This window comes from Lepeophtheirus salmonis, chromosome 8 (genome assembly GCF_016086655.4).
Source record: "Lepeophtheirus salmonis chromosome 8, UVic_Lsal_1.4, whole genome shotgun sequence".
Lineage (NCBI taxonomy): Eukaryota > Metazoa > Arthropoda > Copepoda > Siphonostomatoida > Caligidae > Lepeophtheirus > Lepeophtheirus salmonis.
Window position 1 is genome coordinate 7,674,177 of NC_052138.2, and position 18,391 is coordinate 7,692,567.

Here is an 18,391-nt window from a genome sequence, read left to right on the forward strand (position 1 = left end):
ACTCAAATTTGTAAGAATCATATCAATATATAAGGTGCATTAGACATTGATGACGTAAAATACATGTTCCATTTTGTAAAATTAATAACAGATGTAATTCAGAAATTTATAAACCAAATAAAGAATGTAAAAATAATTATTGAAACTTTATTATATCAAACTATTTAATATGTGATTATATTTATACGTACCGCACCAAGTGTAAAAACGTACCGAACCGAACCATGGTACAACCCCATACTGTACCAGCTCCAATAGACACATATAAATAATTAAATTACTTCCTTGCATTTGGAAATGAGAAAAATAAAGAACGTGCTATGAGACATTCCTTCATGGTTTCCGTGCAAAAGTATTTAATCATAGCTTTTTATTGCTCTTAGTCATAAAACTTAAATTATTTTTTTTCTGAATACATTCGCATTTTTTCTCCAACCTTAAATTTGATAAAACAAAGGCATACATTCTACATGAAGTTATTTACTACTATGTAGTGTGAAGAGGATTCGTTCAAGACAAAATTAGTAATATATAATATACAGGGTGTATTTGTGTGGGGAAAAATATTTTTTTCCTACGCAATTTTCTCTCCAACCAGTTGTAAGATAAAAATAAATAAAACAGATTCTGAAAGCTTGATGGATTTTGATTTATTTTATTCAATAAAAACACCTCCATCATCAATTGTAGTCTCTATATGAGGCCGAAAGTGCGAGCAGGCTTTTACAATTTGGTCCCTTGGGAAATTCTTCAATTTTGAGCCCGAGTCCTTGAGGGAACACATGAGGAGGCATGACGTGGTCACCGGAGCTAACCATCCCAAATACCATGACATACCCTGACAATTCGTATGAATTCTGACAGGCAAATGTTTGGGTGAAAATGCCAACGCCCAGTTGTTCTGGTGGCTGACTATCTGAACCTGGCAAAAAAAATCTATTCTGAGGAAAACCAGACCATAACAGCCATCTTATTCCCTCCTATCCTTGCGAACGAACGTCTCACTGAGTTCCAGAGTTCAAGCAATTGTTATATTTTCACTCCCGGTGCGGATGCCAAGGAGGGCTCAGTGTCTTTTTCAAATATTTTGGACTACAATTTTGTTAATTAATTTCATTTTATTCCAACTGGTGCAGATTTGAACAAGCTATGTAAACAAAACAAAATCAACTGCCTAAGTGCGTGCGTTTTCCCAAGTGGCAGCATGGATAGCTTGCACTTGTTATGTATATATATAAAAGTAATTAGCTAGGGGACAGTTAAGGTCAATTTTCTAGAATCTCAAAAACACTACATTTACAAACTTCACTAAGATACCTGGTGCAAAGTTGAAATCTGGACACTTTTAAAATATAGGAATAATAAAACCACATCAGAGGAATTGATAATTCTTCCCATCAGTTGAAAAAATTTATGTATTGACACCCCCTTCCAAAAAAAAAAAAAAATAATACAATCAATCGAAAAATTGGCTCGAAAAGACACAAACGAATCGAGAATAATGCTCAAGTTCACACAGAACACACACTTACAGAGTCCCAAAAATTGATTTGAGCAATCAAGTAGACCATGTACAACGTCAAAAAATCCATTATGACAGGATTTACATCGAGACGAGCTTCAACCAGATGGTACACACAGCAAAGGTTACACAATCCTTTTTGGATACCAAAGTTCAATACTGTTCGAAAACAATGTGGCCACAATACTGGCCAGATGCCAACCTGCTCAATTTTTCGGTTTGGCTGCATGTCAAGGACAGGGGCACTGAATTTCAAAGCTCTCAAAGTTTCTGTCGATGAGCATTGGAACTTCTTGTGCCCAATTACATTATTACAACCTGTCATAGTTTCCAACGTGACATCAAGGCCATTATCAAAGGGTGATGAAAGCTACATTGATAATTAGAAATAGCAACACATGTGCCAACATCTGCACAAAGTTAGATCAATGTAGCTCACCCATCCTTCAAAATTAAACTTGTTAAAAGATTCAAAATGTATCGTTCTCAATCACACATCCACGTATCCGCATTGAAAAAATCAATATTTCCCCTTAATTTTTCTCAAATATATTAGATTTTCGGGCGAAGAAGTTTTTTGTATTTAATAAATTAATTGTAATAACGCTTATTTTACTATAACAAATGCCATTTATATTATTAATTATTTTGCGATCAGTTGATATAATTTATATAAATACAAAACTCCCTTATGCAGAAGAAATTTGAGATATTATAAAGTTCAGTACAAATACTTTAGTTCCAATTTCCTGCTTATTGTTTGTTACTCTTAACTTACGCTTCACAACAACCATGTTTTTAGGATCACACAGCTCTCTGAAAAGGTTTGTGAGTGTGAATTTCTCGCATCTTGAATACTGATCAAGGATTTATTATATGAATCTTATTAATCAACTATAGTATATTGAAAGTTAATAATTGAATATCATGAAAAATCTACCTATTTATTTATAAAAAAATATTTTATTATTAACTCTTATTTCTTTTATTTTAAGCAAAATACTTGATCTAAGACATAACAATACAATCAAGTGAGTTATTATCGATATTACACGCTAAGAAAAAATGAGAGTTGTTGTATATAATTATATCAAAACAAAAATGTAAAAATATGAAGTACTTTATATAAAAAAATGAATGTGACTCTAGGTGAGATTTAGCAACGAGCTAAAGAACTTCTTGACACATCAAATCACGTTAAGATTTTTTTCTCGATCCTACTAAAGCTAAAGCTAAAGCTACTACTAAGCTAAAAAAAAACTTAAAAAAAAACAAAAACCAAACTTGAAAAGTTACTGGACCGATATGTAGAACTGAACTAGACTAGACTGAAACTGAAGTGGACTGCAGTGTTCAGTCCTAAATATGGACTGACACGACACTACCTGTGATGAATATTTGTAGAAATGTGTTGACATAGTACCTACTTTTTTGTCCGCCAGGCACTTCAAGTATACATAAATACAAAAAAAAAGTGTATAACTCAATGAATTCACTCTTTTCGCAGAATTAACAAGGAAATTTCTGCAAAGGGAAGTTAAAGTTGCGTACATCATGATGAAAAAATATAAAGTTAAGTCCTCTATAATATTATAAAAACGGACATCTTACGTGGGGAAAAAAATATCAAATATTGAGAAGAAATCTACTCAAGCTAACAAGTGTGTTTTGTTAATTGGTTTTGAAGCTTAAAATTAAACCGGTTAATTTAGCTATAAAGAAAAATACTAGTTCACCCTGTCTCCCCTAGCTACCAACTACCTAAATATTTTGTATACAATACACTCAAGGACAAATTAATAACGTTTACATATTTATGCGTCTCTTAAGAAAACACTTCAAAGTTTCATATTTATTTAAAGAAAAAACAAAAAAAAACAAAAACATCAGGAACAGAGTTTGAATGACAGAAGGGATAAATTATAACAAATTTGTTTATTGTTCTAGAAAGCGGAAGCAACAGCATTATATATTTTTCAAAGCTGTTTTCATTATAACTTAATTCTTAAAGAGAGAACATATAAGTATAAATAATATTAGTAGTGAGCTTGCTCATGAAAGACGGAGAATAATAATGGAAGTTCCTCGGGAATTATAAGTGCTAATCCTCTTAACACTCAAAGTAGAATTGAGGTCCTACATCAGAGTAATTCAAGCCTATATGTCCTGTAGAATGTACCCGTAGTTAAATTTTTGATTATCAAATGAAAAGAGCTTTTCATGAACGCGTTTTGATTTGAAAATTTGTAAAATATTGGCAAAAACCATTCTTTCATTCCGTTTAAAATTATCTAGTTGAATTGAGAAACTGGATTTTTATAATATTAAGGAATGTAGATTGGAAGTATATCTATTTTCAAACAACATTGCAATGAGTTGCCTTTATGATATTATTAACATTGATGCCAGGTTTTAAATCGTTGTTACTGATAATTTAATCATATGAATACGAGATTGTTGTTGTATTTTTAAGAATTGAAAAACAGTTTTTGTAGTAATAAAGATGTTATTTTTTAGTCGTTAACTAATGTGAATTGTTTACATTTTACCAGCAGATCCATTAAGTTCAACAAATCAATGTTCAGAACACTAATTCGGAGAAGTAAAAACAAAAAACATTTACAGCAATGGATTTTTTATTTATACAATGTATATTTTTTTGTAAACAATGTAACACCAAATTGAATACTGAGTGCGAGTAGGGCATGATCAAACCAAAAAAGTATATATATACATATAACATCTGCAAGGCCGTGTGACAGTCTGTAGCTAATTTTTTTTTTTTTTAATTATGCCGTGTGGTGAAAATAATTTTCACAGTACTTTCTATGTAAGTAACATACTATTTATAAAGTAACATATATTTTTTATTAAATAATATTATCATAAAGGGGGTTGTGTTGTTTTGCTGCGAGACAGCGCCACTTGATGTCGCTTTGTTTACATACTATTATAAGTAAACTACACTTATCTCCAATTGTGTTGATTTATTTCATATGGATTATATAGCGCAACGAAGTTTTTATTGATGAGTTTGTTATCGACTAGGGATGACGTCAGCTGTGGTGAGGCTATTTAAGCTATAATATTCCACAAATTGTATGAATTATTTCTTGCTTTACAAAATTTACAAAATTGAGCAACATGTAATTAACGAAAAATAAAGTTTTATGAGGAAATTTTTAAAGTAATTGTTATTGTTATATATATATTATTTTGCATAAATGAAAGATCAGGACTTTTCAATTTGACTCAATTTTTTTTTCTTTTTTTGCAAGATTCAAGGGGGATTGTTCAATCTATTGGGTTGTTGTCGGAATCTGGATCCCTCACTTTCCCGATTATGTAATCATTGCCCTAAATGTATCATATGGTGCTTAGTAATTTTGCCTCAGGAAATTTTTGTCTCCAGGATATTTCGCCTTAATATATCAATAAGTGAAGTTTATATTCGTTATTGTTTATTTTTCGTTGAAATTGATGTTCCCCTTACATTTTGGAAATCAAAATGTGCAAAATTTATTAAGTGTTTGTCTTCTGTTGGAAATATATTCTTGCCTCATATTATGTTTGTTCGTCAATCCATGTGCCTTTTCTAGTATGAATAATCCGTCAGATCTTATGATAATTAATAACGGAGAAGTACTTAGCAATTCTTCATTCGAATTAATTTATTTCAGTTTTTCTATTATAATAATTTTATTATTTATTTTGTATCTAGAACGAATTAATTAAATATTGAGATTTAGTTGATGTATGCATTGCAATTTTGGAGCATTATTAAAACATTTTCTAAGGCGAAATGGTTTAAGGTATAACTATCTAGGCCGTATTATATACATAGTTTTACTTCCAAAAGAGAACTTAATGAAAGGAGGTTTTTACAAGTGGGGTTTCCCTTGTAAAATATAATCAAATAATCATCCAAAGCTGTTGTGTAAAGGAACTAGAATCCAAGTTTGCTCTCTATATTTGATACCAACTTAGAAAATCGATCAATTTTCACGCAAAAAAGAGGAAAGTGAGCCATTTTCCGCAAAAAGATGAAAGTGAGAATTTTTTTGAGCAATTGAGCGATTGCTCATAAATCTTAAATCTACTTCCTCATCTCTCACAGTTGCTTGTAGCTAATCTAATTAAACATTATGACAGCCAAGATTTATTTTCTCTCAAATCTTCTTCAAATTGTGAGTGTTACCATATCATTTTTCTTAGAAAAACTCCCTAATATCTCGGTTTTCCTAATGAGATCAACAAAGTGCAAGAGGTTATTTTTGATAAAATTAATTGTATCATAATAATATATTGCTTTTTTATACCTTTTTTGTCTGACAATATGAAAAATAAGAAGTTTATATTCTTAAATATACATTGTCCATACATAAATAAATAAAACGATCAAGAGTTCATTAAAGAGATGTTGATATAGAGAAGAAGAGCTGTTGACAAAGAACAAATATTCAATTATAATATTTTGCAAAAAAACAAAAATAAATAAATAAACATTCTCAAGAGCACATAAATTTTTTTTACCTTTTATAGTTAAAGTCTTTTTGAAATCATCTAAATAAATAATGTGAATACTATTACTAGTAGTAGGACGTAAGATGGAAACTTTGTTTCCACAGGGTGCAGCAACATGACCTCCTTTTTTAAATTGCAGTAGTGTAGTGGGCGTGGTTTAATTCTAGAATCAAGATTCTAAAGTATTCTAGAAAATACAGTCAGTCGCTATCATATTTTTGAGTAGTCAGGAACGTGCATTTGTCGTTGAAGACTAAGAGTACCAAAAAATAATTTGACATAATATTTTTCAATTTAACTCTTAAGTTTTTATTCCTGGGATTTATGAAAATCAATGAATTTCTTCCATTTCTAAAAACAATTTTTATAATTTGAAATTTACAAAATTCTTTTAACACAAAAAACTTAACGGATAGTAACATTAGTGAGTTAAATTTGGTTTGATCCTATTGACTGTTATGTCAGAATTTTTAACTCCTAAAATTTGTTCAAATTAAGTATTTAGAAACGGATTTAAAGCAGAAAAACTAACATTTTTTAAAACTTTTGCAGTCCATTACTAATTATTTAAGTAACTAATATAGTAAGATATTTCAAATGATGCTATGTATTTTTCTATGTAAATAATTATCCCTCTTTAATGTCTCAATGAAAAGTTATTTGAAGAGAAACAAAAAAGGAAAGAAAAATAACTGGGTATTAAAATGCCGAAGTTCCTTGTATGGACAATGGGAGACGTCACCTATCTGACATATTTTTCAAAACTATGTCAAGCAGAATGTGTGCTATCATTTTGAAACAAAAATAAAACTTTTTTGATTCATAAAATCTGTTTTATTCCATTTTGGAAAAACGTAGTAATGTAGTCACATGCTACATGTTAGATATGTCTAACGGCAGACATATTAATGACGTCAATATTATACATTTCTTCGTTATAAATAAATGATTTGCATATATTTATATCCATTGATAGAACATCTAAAGATCTTCCGCTTTTATTCTATTGTATAAATATAGGCACTAGAGCTTTAATAGGGTGCATTTGTATACTTAGTTATTTGAAATATCTCTGCAATTACCATAAATCATGGATTTACAAACTACTAATTGGTTTGCTTTATATTTTTCAGGGGATAATATTTTTTTGAGTTCACTTGAGTTTCCAACTTGCGTTAAGTAAATTAGTTTTGATCTTTTTAACCTCACTTGGATTCCTTTTAAAAATAAGAGACTTTTGACAAGGAAATTTAATTATTTATCCAAAATTTCAGCCAAAAGCAAAACATTATGGAAAACTTCAAAGGAGCATCTTTTACTGAAGCTCCTAAATGATAAGTTCATCTAGCACTGAATATAAATTAACCTTGGGCTATACAGATAAAACTTGGAGAAGTATTTAGTCAAGATTTGATTCCCATACATTTTTATTTCACAACTAAACGACAGCCGAAACTAAAAAAAATTACAAATTTTATTTTTAACCCTAATTTCTAAGTGTAAAAATGTCGAAGAAACAAGGACAAGAACAAAAAATGCCTGTGGAATTTCCTCTGCGCCGGTGTTAGGGCAAAAAAGACTTCAGAGACAGTTGGTATCTCCTATTGAACTACCTACAACATCAAAAAGTGAATTACAGCTCCATACAGTCAAGAAGAACCAAAAACTCTCAAACAATATGACTGACTTCTAGCCTGCCTCCCCGTGGGGAGCATGGGCTCAATCCCCTATACTGTGTAGTTGGGGATATTTTGAAAAAAATGTTTGCCGCACTTCTCATCCAAATTTGTATTCACTCTGTGCTGCCATCACGACAGATCGGGTCGCCATGGACACGACTTCTATTGTCAAGAGCTCCCAATTTGTTTTCCGGGGTGTAGAGGCTGATGTTATTGTTGAAATGAAGGACATATTGTAATGTAAATTATGATTTCCAGATTTTGTAAAGGGAAATCGATATATATATATATATATTTTAAGTTCAAGTCATGAAAAGTAATTATACTACAATTTATTGCTTCCATTTCTAAGTCCCTATGATTTTCTATACTCTTGAAAAATAATTTTGTATTCCTTTTTTCTCACGATATCCACTGTTGATGTAGAATCATAGACATGATCCCCTTGCTATATAATTCTTTGTACAGCTGCCCAAGTTTGAGAGATATACTCTAAAAAACTGTTTGATGGATCAGACCTGATCATACTCCAAGAATACATACTAGAATTACAAACAGCCGATCTCCATTCAAGATCTTGTTTACTAGACTTATCAATTAAAATTTATATACTTTTTTGGGTAAAACTCTGCTCTCAAAAGTACCAATCCACCGACAAGATGTTTTCTGAGTCTTTCAACAATCGGAATATAGGCCTTGTGTAACAAACACAAAAATCATTTGCTCTGCTCTTTCATTGCCAAATCTGCCAATAAGGGTATTAATAACTTTTTTATATAGGACTAAATGAATGATAAATGTGTAATAAAAGTCAATACGCATCTGGAGATTCATAACTCGACAAAAAGTGATTGTTTTGTATATTAAAGCCCTAATTGTAACCAAGTTCAATCAAATTCTCTTTGACATTTATACTCCATACCCAATACATTAGTTTTTCCTTTGATAGTGTAATCCAGAAGCTTTGGTCCTATAACTTGATTCCATGGACACTCTGGTAAAATACTGGGTTTTTCTTTGAATAATTTCTAACCCAGACTTAGAAAAATGACCTCTTGGGATGATTAATTGGCTTCTATAAACAACGTCACATCGTCGTCGTAAATATCAATTATATAGGGATTGTCATCAAATAAAATACCACAGCCACCATACTTTTGCTTAATTTTATTGGCTAATTCTTTTATTGCTATGACAAACAACAAAGGAGCCGTCGGACATCCTTGACAACAGTTTCTATAGGATTACTTTTTTCTCTGTTTATATCAATTGTAGAGGTCCTGTTAAAAATAAAGATCAAACAGGGATGTAAAACGCTTTGGAAATGGTAATGATTTACTTCATCAAACACTTACCAAAATCAACGGCGATTAGGGCCCATATTTTTTCCTACTTTTTACAGAATGAATCGCCTTTTGGATATTTTGAGAGACATCTGATATCTTTCTTCCTTTTAGGAAATCTTTCTGATGAGTATTCATCTTCTTATTCAGTATTGACTGAATTGGATCGGCAGTTAATCCAAATATAACTCGGATTGTCTCATTTTTAGACAATTTTAGACTCATGCTATCAGCCTCAAGTGACCAATGTCAGTTTAATCTCCTTTTTTTTTTTGGGGGGGAAATTAATACTATTCTTCTCTCTGTGATTTATTTAGAAAGCTTTTCCTATCTTTCGATAAATTTACCAGCACATACTAAATAAGAAAAAATTTCATCTTTATATAGAGAATAAACTTTTTCTCTTCAATAAAAACATGTCACAATTTGTATTTCTTTACCTCATCTCAGATGGACCTAAATACTTAGAAAATAAAATTCCATTGTGCCAGCGATTTTGAAACAGTCTAGTATACACTTTCAAACTCCAAACAAGAATAAAAAATTTCAGCTCATAAATTCTATAGCCACTAAACATATATTGATACAGTTCTAAAATGAGTTCAAAGTAAGATAAACTTCCGTCTATATACTTGTTAAAGAAAAAGGAAGGTACTATTATATTTCCTTCATCACCATAAAAACAATCATGATTAATAAATTATAAGAAAACAAGATGTTTCATTGTTTAATTTCTCAATAGTCATTTTATGAAAGTTATAGCCATTTGACATAAAAGATCGACTAAAATAAGTAGGATAATTATAGAGAGGAAGTGATTTTTTTTCTTACAAAATAACTGCATCAACATATCGTAGTATTGCCCTGTTGCACTCCACGCCCTACAAAAATAAAGTCTGCGTTAGTGGGTTTTTTTCCTTTAAAAAATGCGTATAAATACTCAAAGTATCAAGAATAAAGACATTAGTTTTTTAACTCCAATTCAATCAGTATGAAGGTAAGAAACAATTGAAAATCAAATTTGAATCAAAAAAGTTGACCATACTTTTTTTTCTTTACAGTCCTTCGTCGCCTTATCTGCTCTTTTGGCTGTTGCCATGTCTGCTCCTGCTGATCCCTACAGACCAGCTCCATACCACCCAGCCCCTGCTCCATATCATCCTGCTCCTACCTATAAGGAAGATCCCGCAGTCTACCAATACCAATATGCCGTCAGTGATGAATATGCTGGACTCAACTTTGGAGCTGATGAGGCCCGTGATGGATACTCCACCCAAGGAAAGTACTCTGTTGCCCTTCCCGACGGTCGCATTCAAACCGTGGCCTACAACGTTGCTGACGCTTACTCTGGTTATGTTGCTGACGTTACCTACTCTGGAGAGCCCAAATACGAGCCATACCACCCTGCACCATCTCCTTACAAGCCCGCTCCCGTCTACCATGCTGCTCCAGCTCCATACAAGCCAGCTCCCGTCTACCACCCTGCTCCCGTCTACCACGCTTAAGCTTCATTCTGATAATATTTATTTGTTGATTAATTTATTTTTTAATGCTAAATAAATTTATTTGAAACTAATTTGATCTCTTTTGTCATTTGTGTATAAATCTTTAAAAAAAAAAAGATTTCTTGCTATACAACCGGATTAAGTGACTTTTATTATTTGTTTATTGTGATAAATCAGTTGTCAATACTCATTTCTGAGAGTGGATATCCGTTTATTTTAATCATTATGTTTATAGAAGAATTGTTTTAGTCATTCATTTAGCCGTATTCAGGTAGGTCTCTCAAAATAAATATTAAATGCTTCAATTTGTCAAAATTTTTAAGGATCAGTCATAGAATTCTAGAGACCTAGAATAATTATGCAGAATTTTTATTCCCACATGAGATGAAGATAAAAGGAGTGATTGGTTGAAAAAAATGAAAAAAAGAAATCAATGTCATTTTATACTTCATTAGGTGCATGTTCAATCTATCGAGACTTATAAATAGCACTATCACAAATTAGAATCATTTACACAACATTTAATATCATCTACTGTCTTTGTAAAATTTCAAGCTAATTTAATTATTTAAAAGCTTCAAAAATGAGATAATAATTGGATTTTTTGAAAGAAATTTACCAAAGTGACTTTATTTCAGCTGTTTTGAAATCAATAAAATAAAATTTATTTATTGCTCGAAAAATATTATTTTGTCAATTTTTTTTAGTTCAAATGTGACTTTTTTAACAATTGCAATTGTTATTGACGATAGAGGCAGTTGCAACATTTTAAAGTCTAGTATCCAAATGTAACTAGTGAAAAAACTACTGATTGTTAATATCTCAAAATAGATTAAGATAATACGAGCCATGTTGTATCAAATTTACGAGTGTCTGGGAAAAACCAGTAGTGATAAAAATCTTGTGCATTTTGGGCATGTTAAAAATGTTTTGAAGGAGAGCAGCTTAGCTGTCATGACGTTTTATTAGATCGACTAAAATCAGCTGTGACAAAGGAGGATGCAGATCAGGAAGTAAACAAAGAAATATTCAAGAATTACTCCTATGTCGATCCTCAAATCTACTCTGAGTCCGACAAGGACTTACAATATTAACTATGCAACAAATAATCATGGTTACTCTTCTTCGTTTATGAGCACAGACGAATGTTTAATTTGGTTATGAATATAATTGAATGTAGTAAAAAACAAAGTTCACGACTCAGGAGTTAAAAAATAAAAAAATCATTCTTCAGATTACCAATTCCAAAAAAGTGAGCCATCTAAAAAATACAAACGTTTTAAATCACTATAAAAATATCAACTTATATTATTTCCATCGTTTGACTTACCTTATTGTTAGGGATGGTATTTTGATCTGGCTTACTAAAACAAAGTTTCGCTCCTGGATATTTATAATAACATCAACTCTTGTTTCCTTCAATCTGAATGGATGTTCAATTCTGGGAATTAGGGCATTATGTGACCATGAGATACAATTCGAGTATTCAGGGAATTGAGTGAAGTATCTCTTGTTTTGCAAATAATCGCGAAAAACTCTTTGAAATGTAATTTTTTATCTCTATTCATATCATACATGTAAATTATGTTCATAAAAATATATACAAAATATAAAATGAAATTACTAGTAGAAATTGCGTTGTATTGACATATTTTTAGCTTAAAATTATACATCATAGCCAAAACCTACACTTAAAACAATTAAACATTCCAACAATCAAATAATCATAAAAAAACACACTAAATAATTCAAAGCATAATAATCAATCCATTGGTCTCCCTCAATGAAAGTGCTCATACCTCTGAGCAATTGTTTTTAAAGTAGTCATATATCTACTTGTATCTGAGAATTTATATTTGACATTGTCAATTGAATTGGACAAGGAATCACCACCCATCTATGGTATTTTCAAAGAAACAACAACATCTCCTGTTGAAGAGGACAAAACTATTGTTCTTAAGTTTTCTCTAAGAATTGGTTCTCCATATACCAATTTATTGGCAATAAAACCTTTGGTGCTCAAGAGAGAAAAATGTATTGCACGATTTTCAGAATTTTGTCGTATTTGCCTTCTCGGGAGGACAAACAAAATGGTTGCCTTTAAGCTATTAACATTTTCCCCCTCCACATTAAGAAAAATAAATTAATGTAAAAAAAAAAAAGCAAAGGGTACTCAACAAAAAAATGCAAGATATTTCTAAAAACTTTTCACAGTTTTTACAGGGATCGTAGAATACAGTCTATCGAAATCTGGAATTGAGACATTAAATTTTTTTTGCTTCGACAACTCCACACAAAGAATCCCCCTATCGTTTTAGTCCAATACTCTGGTAGTTTACATTTTCTTATCCACTGGAATCGAACAAACTTCACCAATTAAAAATTTTGCATGCCAGGAGATCATATTAAAACAATTTTAGCTCCTTAGCATAATAACATGTAGGTTTATTTGTGTACAAATTATTATAAAAAATTTCAAATTATGGAAATAAATAGAAAAAATTGTTTTTTCTATATTAGAAATTGAAGCAATTAACGGATTTTCATAATTGGTAGAAATAAAAACACATGAGGTCAATTGCAATTAGTTTAATTTTTTACAATATTATATAAAACCATTTATTGGCAAGATTTATATTCGACAGCAAACAAACGTTCCTCAGTACTATGACAGTAACTGACTGTATTTTCAAGAAAACTTTAGAATAAAGCCTCTACATGTAAACCAAGCCTAGCTTGCTACAACTTCTACTGCCTGATTGAAATGTATGATAAAAAAGGATGATATGTTACGAAAACCTGTATTAATAGTGACCCTTGTATTTGAAAAAAACGCAAAAACAACACATTTCAAGTGATACCCCATGACAACCTAAAAATGATATAATATATTAGAGAATGTCTAAAAATTAAGTTTATTCATTTATGTTTATAGCGCCTACATATATACGAACATCGATACACAGTTTAATAGGAAATGAAAATGATATGTATGAAGGAAGAAAAACTGTTGTTTCAGGGGCGTGGACGTATATACAGTGCTCTTGGCTTTAGAAAAAAGATTACCAAGAATCACATTGTATTTATCGGTTAATGATTTGTTTTTATATGTTACCTTTGAAGGAAATCTCATTATAATAAATTGAAATGTACATTAAAATAAACTTTAAATCATTTTTTTAGATACACTATTTTATAATATAACCGATAACAAATTAGTCATTAATAGCAACCTACATATTTAATAAGTTACAATTGTCCAAAAATAAATATTATTCGGATATAGCTATGTAGACAATTTGGGAACTCGATCTGAAGTGCGATATAAGGGGGTTTCTGCAGGGGGTAGACTGAAGGAGCTGTAGCCTCCCCTACAAAAAAGTTAAGAAATGTTTGCTTTTTACTTAAATATTTTTTTGGTCAGGTTGAAAAAATTTCAAGTGAAAATAGCAGTAAATTTTTTTTCTAACAAATTAAATTTTTTATGAATTTTTGATATTTTTGCCAAAAAAATTATATTTCCAAATTAAATTTTTTGTAGATGAATGTATATTTCGGAAATTGTTTCTAAAAAAATTTGATATTTAAATTTATTTTCAAAAAAATTCATTTTTTTTCTGAATATCTCCAGATTTTTGAAATTTTTTAAAAATATTTTACATTTATTGAAAAAATTCCACAAACCAACCCTCTCCCGAAAAAAAATAAAGATATATTTATATAATCCTGCGGACACCCATGATATAAGTTTAACACTGGAGCATGAAATATCTAAATAATACATATAAGCCGTAAGTCGGCTTATATGTATTCACCTCTTTTGTATCGCACAACCTCTCATCCGTAAGGAAACAGAAAAAGTAGTCTCAATAATCATTTCTTTATTTATTATATTTCAGAATATAATATGGAATTATTATTTTATAATTAACCGTTGGGAATTCTTTACAGCTTAAAAAGAGCTTATTCAAATTCAATCAATCAACATTCTGAACACAAATTAAAGAGAAAAGAAGCTTAAACATCCACAGCTAACAATGGAATACACTCTATATTTTTGTTAATTAAAGTCGATTTTAGTATGTTTTATTACTAACTACCCACTGATGTTGGCCATTTGTAATGTTTCTTTTCGTATAAAATGTTGCATGTTACAATGAAGAGCTAAATCGTGCTAAATACAATTTGGTATTTAAATTTACAAATTATTAATATATTAAATAATTTGGGGAATTATTTTCCCGCAAGACTCTCAATCCTTTTGCAAACAATCTAATAAAAGTAAAAAAGGCTTATTCCCCATTTTTAATACTATATGTTGAATTTATTTGATTAATAATTATTTAATATCATCAAAATCCAATTATCTTACTTTAATGATGCAAAATATTCGTTTCAGGAATTCAAGTTTAATTTCGTTTTAACACGTTAAAATGTAATATGCCTAATCAAAGAGCATGTATATTATATTTTCCCTTGGTGTTATTGTTGTTTGATATGCATGACATTATGCATACAAGTATAGTAATAATAAGTTGATGAGTTGTAAACCCTCGAAGGCCAATAGTGACACAACATTGCTTTATATTTTTATAGCTTTAGTAATAATTTGAAATGCATTTTTACTCTAAATTATCAAAAAGTAAGGTGACTACTTTCTATTTTGGAAAAAAAATCAAATAATAATAATAAATATTTATGTTGTCCTCTTCAAATTAATCACCCTCAGATATAATACAGTTGTGCCAAAGCTTTTTCCCATCCTTCAGCACTTCTCATAAGCTCTTTTTGTTATAGCCTTGAGCTCTTGCAACCGATTTTAACTCTTTATCTCCTCAATCGTTACAAATTTCCGAATTTCCGTCCTGTCATAGGTCTCTTCAACTATGGGAACAAGAAAAAATCCCATGGGGCCACATCCAGTGAATATGGGGGCTGAGACATGATTGTGGTTTGTTATTTTTGGGCAAAAAATCTCTCACTAGCAAGTGCAACTATTTTAATGCAAAAGCCATGCATTGTTTTTTTCACAATTCTGGAAGTTTTCTTCATATTACTTCTCACAAGCTGCGCCTAACTTCAAAATAATACTCTTTATTGACCCTGCGAATATAAGGCAAAAACTCCTGATGCATTAGGCCACGGTAGTTAAAAAAAACAGTGACCAAAATTTTGAGATTTGATCGAATCTTCCCGGCCATCTTGGAAGAGTTTGTACGACTTATAAATTTTATTTTTAACTCAAAAAAGTTTCACCGGCAATATGTCAAGTGTTTTGGATCACTTAATTTCATTTTTTACACAAAATTTGATGGAAATTCTTTGATGCATGATGTGTAAAATAATTTTAACCGTTATACCTCCCACAAACAAACAAAATATATATATTATATAGCTGCAACCAGTGATAGGCAAATTAACACATCTTTTTAACATGTTAAGTTAAAGTTGATCATGATTTTTTTTTATAACTAGTTAAATTAGAGTTTATTTTGATTTTAATGAAAATTAACTAGTTAATTTAGAGTTTCTTTTTCTATAACTAGTTAACTTTAAGGTAATTAACTTGACAGTAATTTAAGTTAAATTGACTGACCCAACCATGGTTAAGTTAAAATTAATTTTGATATTATAAAATAACCTTTTAATTTAGTCCATTGAGAGATTTATCAAGACTTTTAAATAAAGATTATTCTGTCGGTCTCTCTGGCTGAAATTTTTTCAATTGAAATATCAAGAAAAAAATATAGATTCAAGTTACTACTAAAATGGAAGTCAAAGACAACTAAAATGTTAGATTTTTGAGACTCTATCTAATTTTAAACTATATGTAAAATTATAAAAATGACATTTTCAACGACACTGAGAAAATATCCTTTTTATAGATTTGATGTGAAATGACCTAGTTGCAAATTTTAATAAAACAAATAGTGTCTACACAGTGTTTAACTAAATTATCAGAGAGCTAATGGTTCCTTAAAGACAGTTTTTTTAGTTTTTCAACTTAGAATAACAAAATTGATTCAACTTAAACTAATTAACTTAATCAAGTTAAGTTGAAATTAAGATAATGCAATTTAAAAAATTAACAAGTTAAGATAAAAGTTAATTTTGATAAGTTAAAAATTAACTTGTTAAGTTGAAGTTAAAATAACGCTGTTTATATAATTAAACAATTAAGTTAAAACTTAATTAACATAACTTATTAACTAATCTAAGTAAAGTTAAGTTGTATTAACTTGCCCAACCATGTTTGGAACATTAAATATATGTTTGTGGTGCGTGTACTAACATAAAAAAGTATGATATTACTATTTGATTTGAACATATTTGATATAATAATAATATTTGAACACACCTTGTATATTAAAAGTCTAAGAAATCCAGATACTGGATATTGTTAGAAGTGCTGGGGTTCGGTCTGCAAGTTCCAGAACAGACTAAGACTGTTATGACTTTTAGTGAACTGAACTAATTGGTACTTTAAAGAAGATCGATTTAAATTGATCTCTAAGAAATATTCGTTCTTGGTCACTCCCTAAAAAAATTGATGTACAGAGTGCAGTAGCAATAAATTAGAATTTAGTTTAATTGAAATAATCATTGTAGAGTAGAAATAATTACTTGTGTGAATGATTTGATGATTTGATGATTATAGCCTTTCTTAAGAATAATATTTCAAATAATAATAGAATTACATATGATATAATTTTTGTTGTTGTCTTATTGCCATCTTTATGTCTATTAAATAACTATTTTTTAATCCATAGTAATCAATAAACTATTGGTTGGAGTTTCATTTGATAGAATCTTCACCAAAGAATTGGATAAAATATGATACTTTTATTCTTCAATTCTTTTGTGTGATTATTATGACTAAATTTTTAAAGAGAAGACTTTAAAAAAAAATCACCCATTAATAAATTATCGATTTTTTCCCCAAAAAATTAATATAATTTAATCTGGAAATCTCATTATTTAATAATGGTTTGAGTACACGTAATTCAAAAGCATTTTTAACTTGTATTCATGGTATTATATTTAAATAAATAGATAAATAGAACAATTTAAATCAAGAAATGGTGATAGATATTCAGCAATTAGGTTTTAGTTAGATGGGGAAGGGGTGAATTAATTAAATTATTATTGTTTCTTAAGCGTGATAAACGGGAGCTGGCTTGTATGGAGCAGGGCAGGCTTGTAGGGAGCGTATTTGGGCTCTCCAGAGTAGGTAACATCAGCAACATAACCAGAGTAGGCATCAGTCACGGAGTAGGTCACAGTTTGAAGACGACCATCGGGGAGAGCAACGGTGTAGGATCCCTTGGTGGCATATCCATCACGGGCCTCATCAGCTCCAAAGTTTACTCCAGAGTAGTCATCCTTGACAGCATATTGGTATTGGTAGGCAGCTGGGACTTCATTGTAGGAAGGAGCTGGGTGATAGGGAGCAGGGGCTGGGTGATAGGGAGCTGGTTGGTCAGCAATGGCAAGAGCCAAGAGAGCGGATACGGCGATAAAGGTCTGTAAAGGAAATAAAGGAAGTTAGATTATGATGCTCTTATATGGTATGTTGTATTTTTACCTTCATGTTTCTGGATAAACTGATGACTATTCTTCCGTCTGTGAAACATTTTATATTTTGTTAAGCAAAGAACGGTAAATGTATTGGTGGTGTTTTTTGGTTTGTCCATGCTTGGGCGTGGATGTGATAGGATGCTATTCTTAATACACAGCTATCATTATAATTATTACCATCATTTATGGTTGGAAGTTCCTTCGTTAGACAATAGATAATGTGAGTCCCTACACATTATG

General features: G+C 30.4%; 2 protein-coding genes across 2 annotated transcripts; one reads left to right on the forward strand and one right to left on the reverse strand.

Moving 5' to 3' along the window:
* The first annotated feature begins 10,001 nt into the window (after positions 1 to 10,001).
* LOC121123246 (uncharacterized) lies at positions 10,002 to 10,644 on the forward strand. Its single transcript, XM_040718374.2, has 2 exons — positions 10,002 to 10,065; positions 10,130 to 10,644. Exons 1-2 carry the CDS (start codon positions 10,060 to 10,062, stop codon positions 10,571 to 10,573), a joined length of 450 nt encoding a protein of 149 aa, XP_040574308.1. The 5' UTR covers positions 10,002 to 10,059; the 3' UTR covers positions 10,574 to 10,644.
* A 6,932-nt stretch (positions 10,645 to 17,576) lies between these two features.
* LOC121122765 (pro-resilin) lies at positions 17,577 to 18,179 on the reverse strand. Its single transcript, XM_040717804.2, has 2 exons — positions 18,159 to 18,179; positions 17,577 to 18,097 (listed from the first exon to the last, which is right to left on the reverse strand). The coding sequence occupies exons 1-2, from the start codon at positions 18,162 to 18,164 to the stop codon at positions 17,717 to 17,719; spliced, it is 387 nt and encodes a 128-aa protein (XP_040573738.1). The 5' UTR covers positions 18,165 to 18,179; the 3' UTR covers positions 17,577 to 17,716.
* Between the last annotated feature and the right edge of the window lie 212 nt (positions 18,180 to 18,391).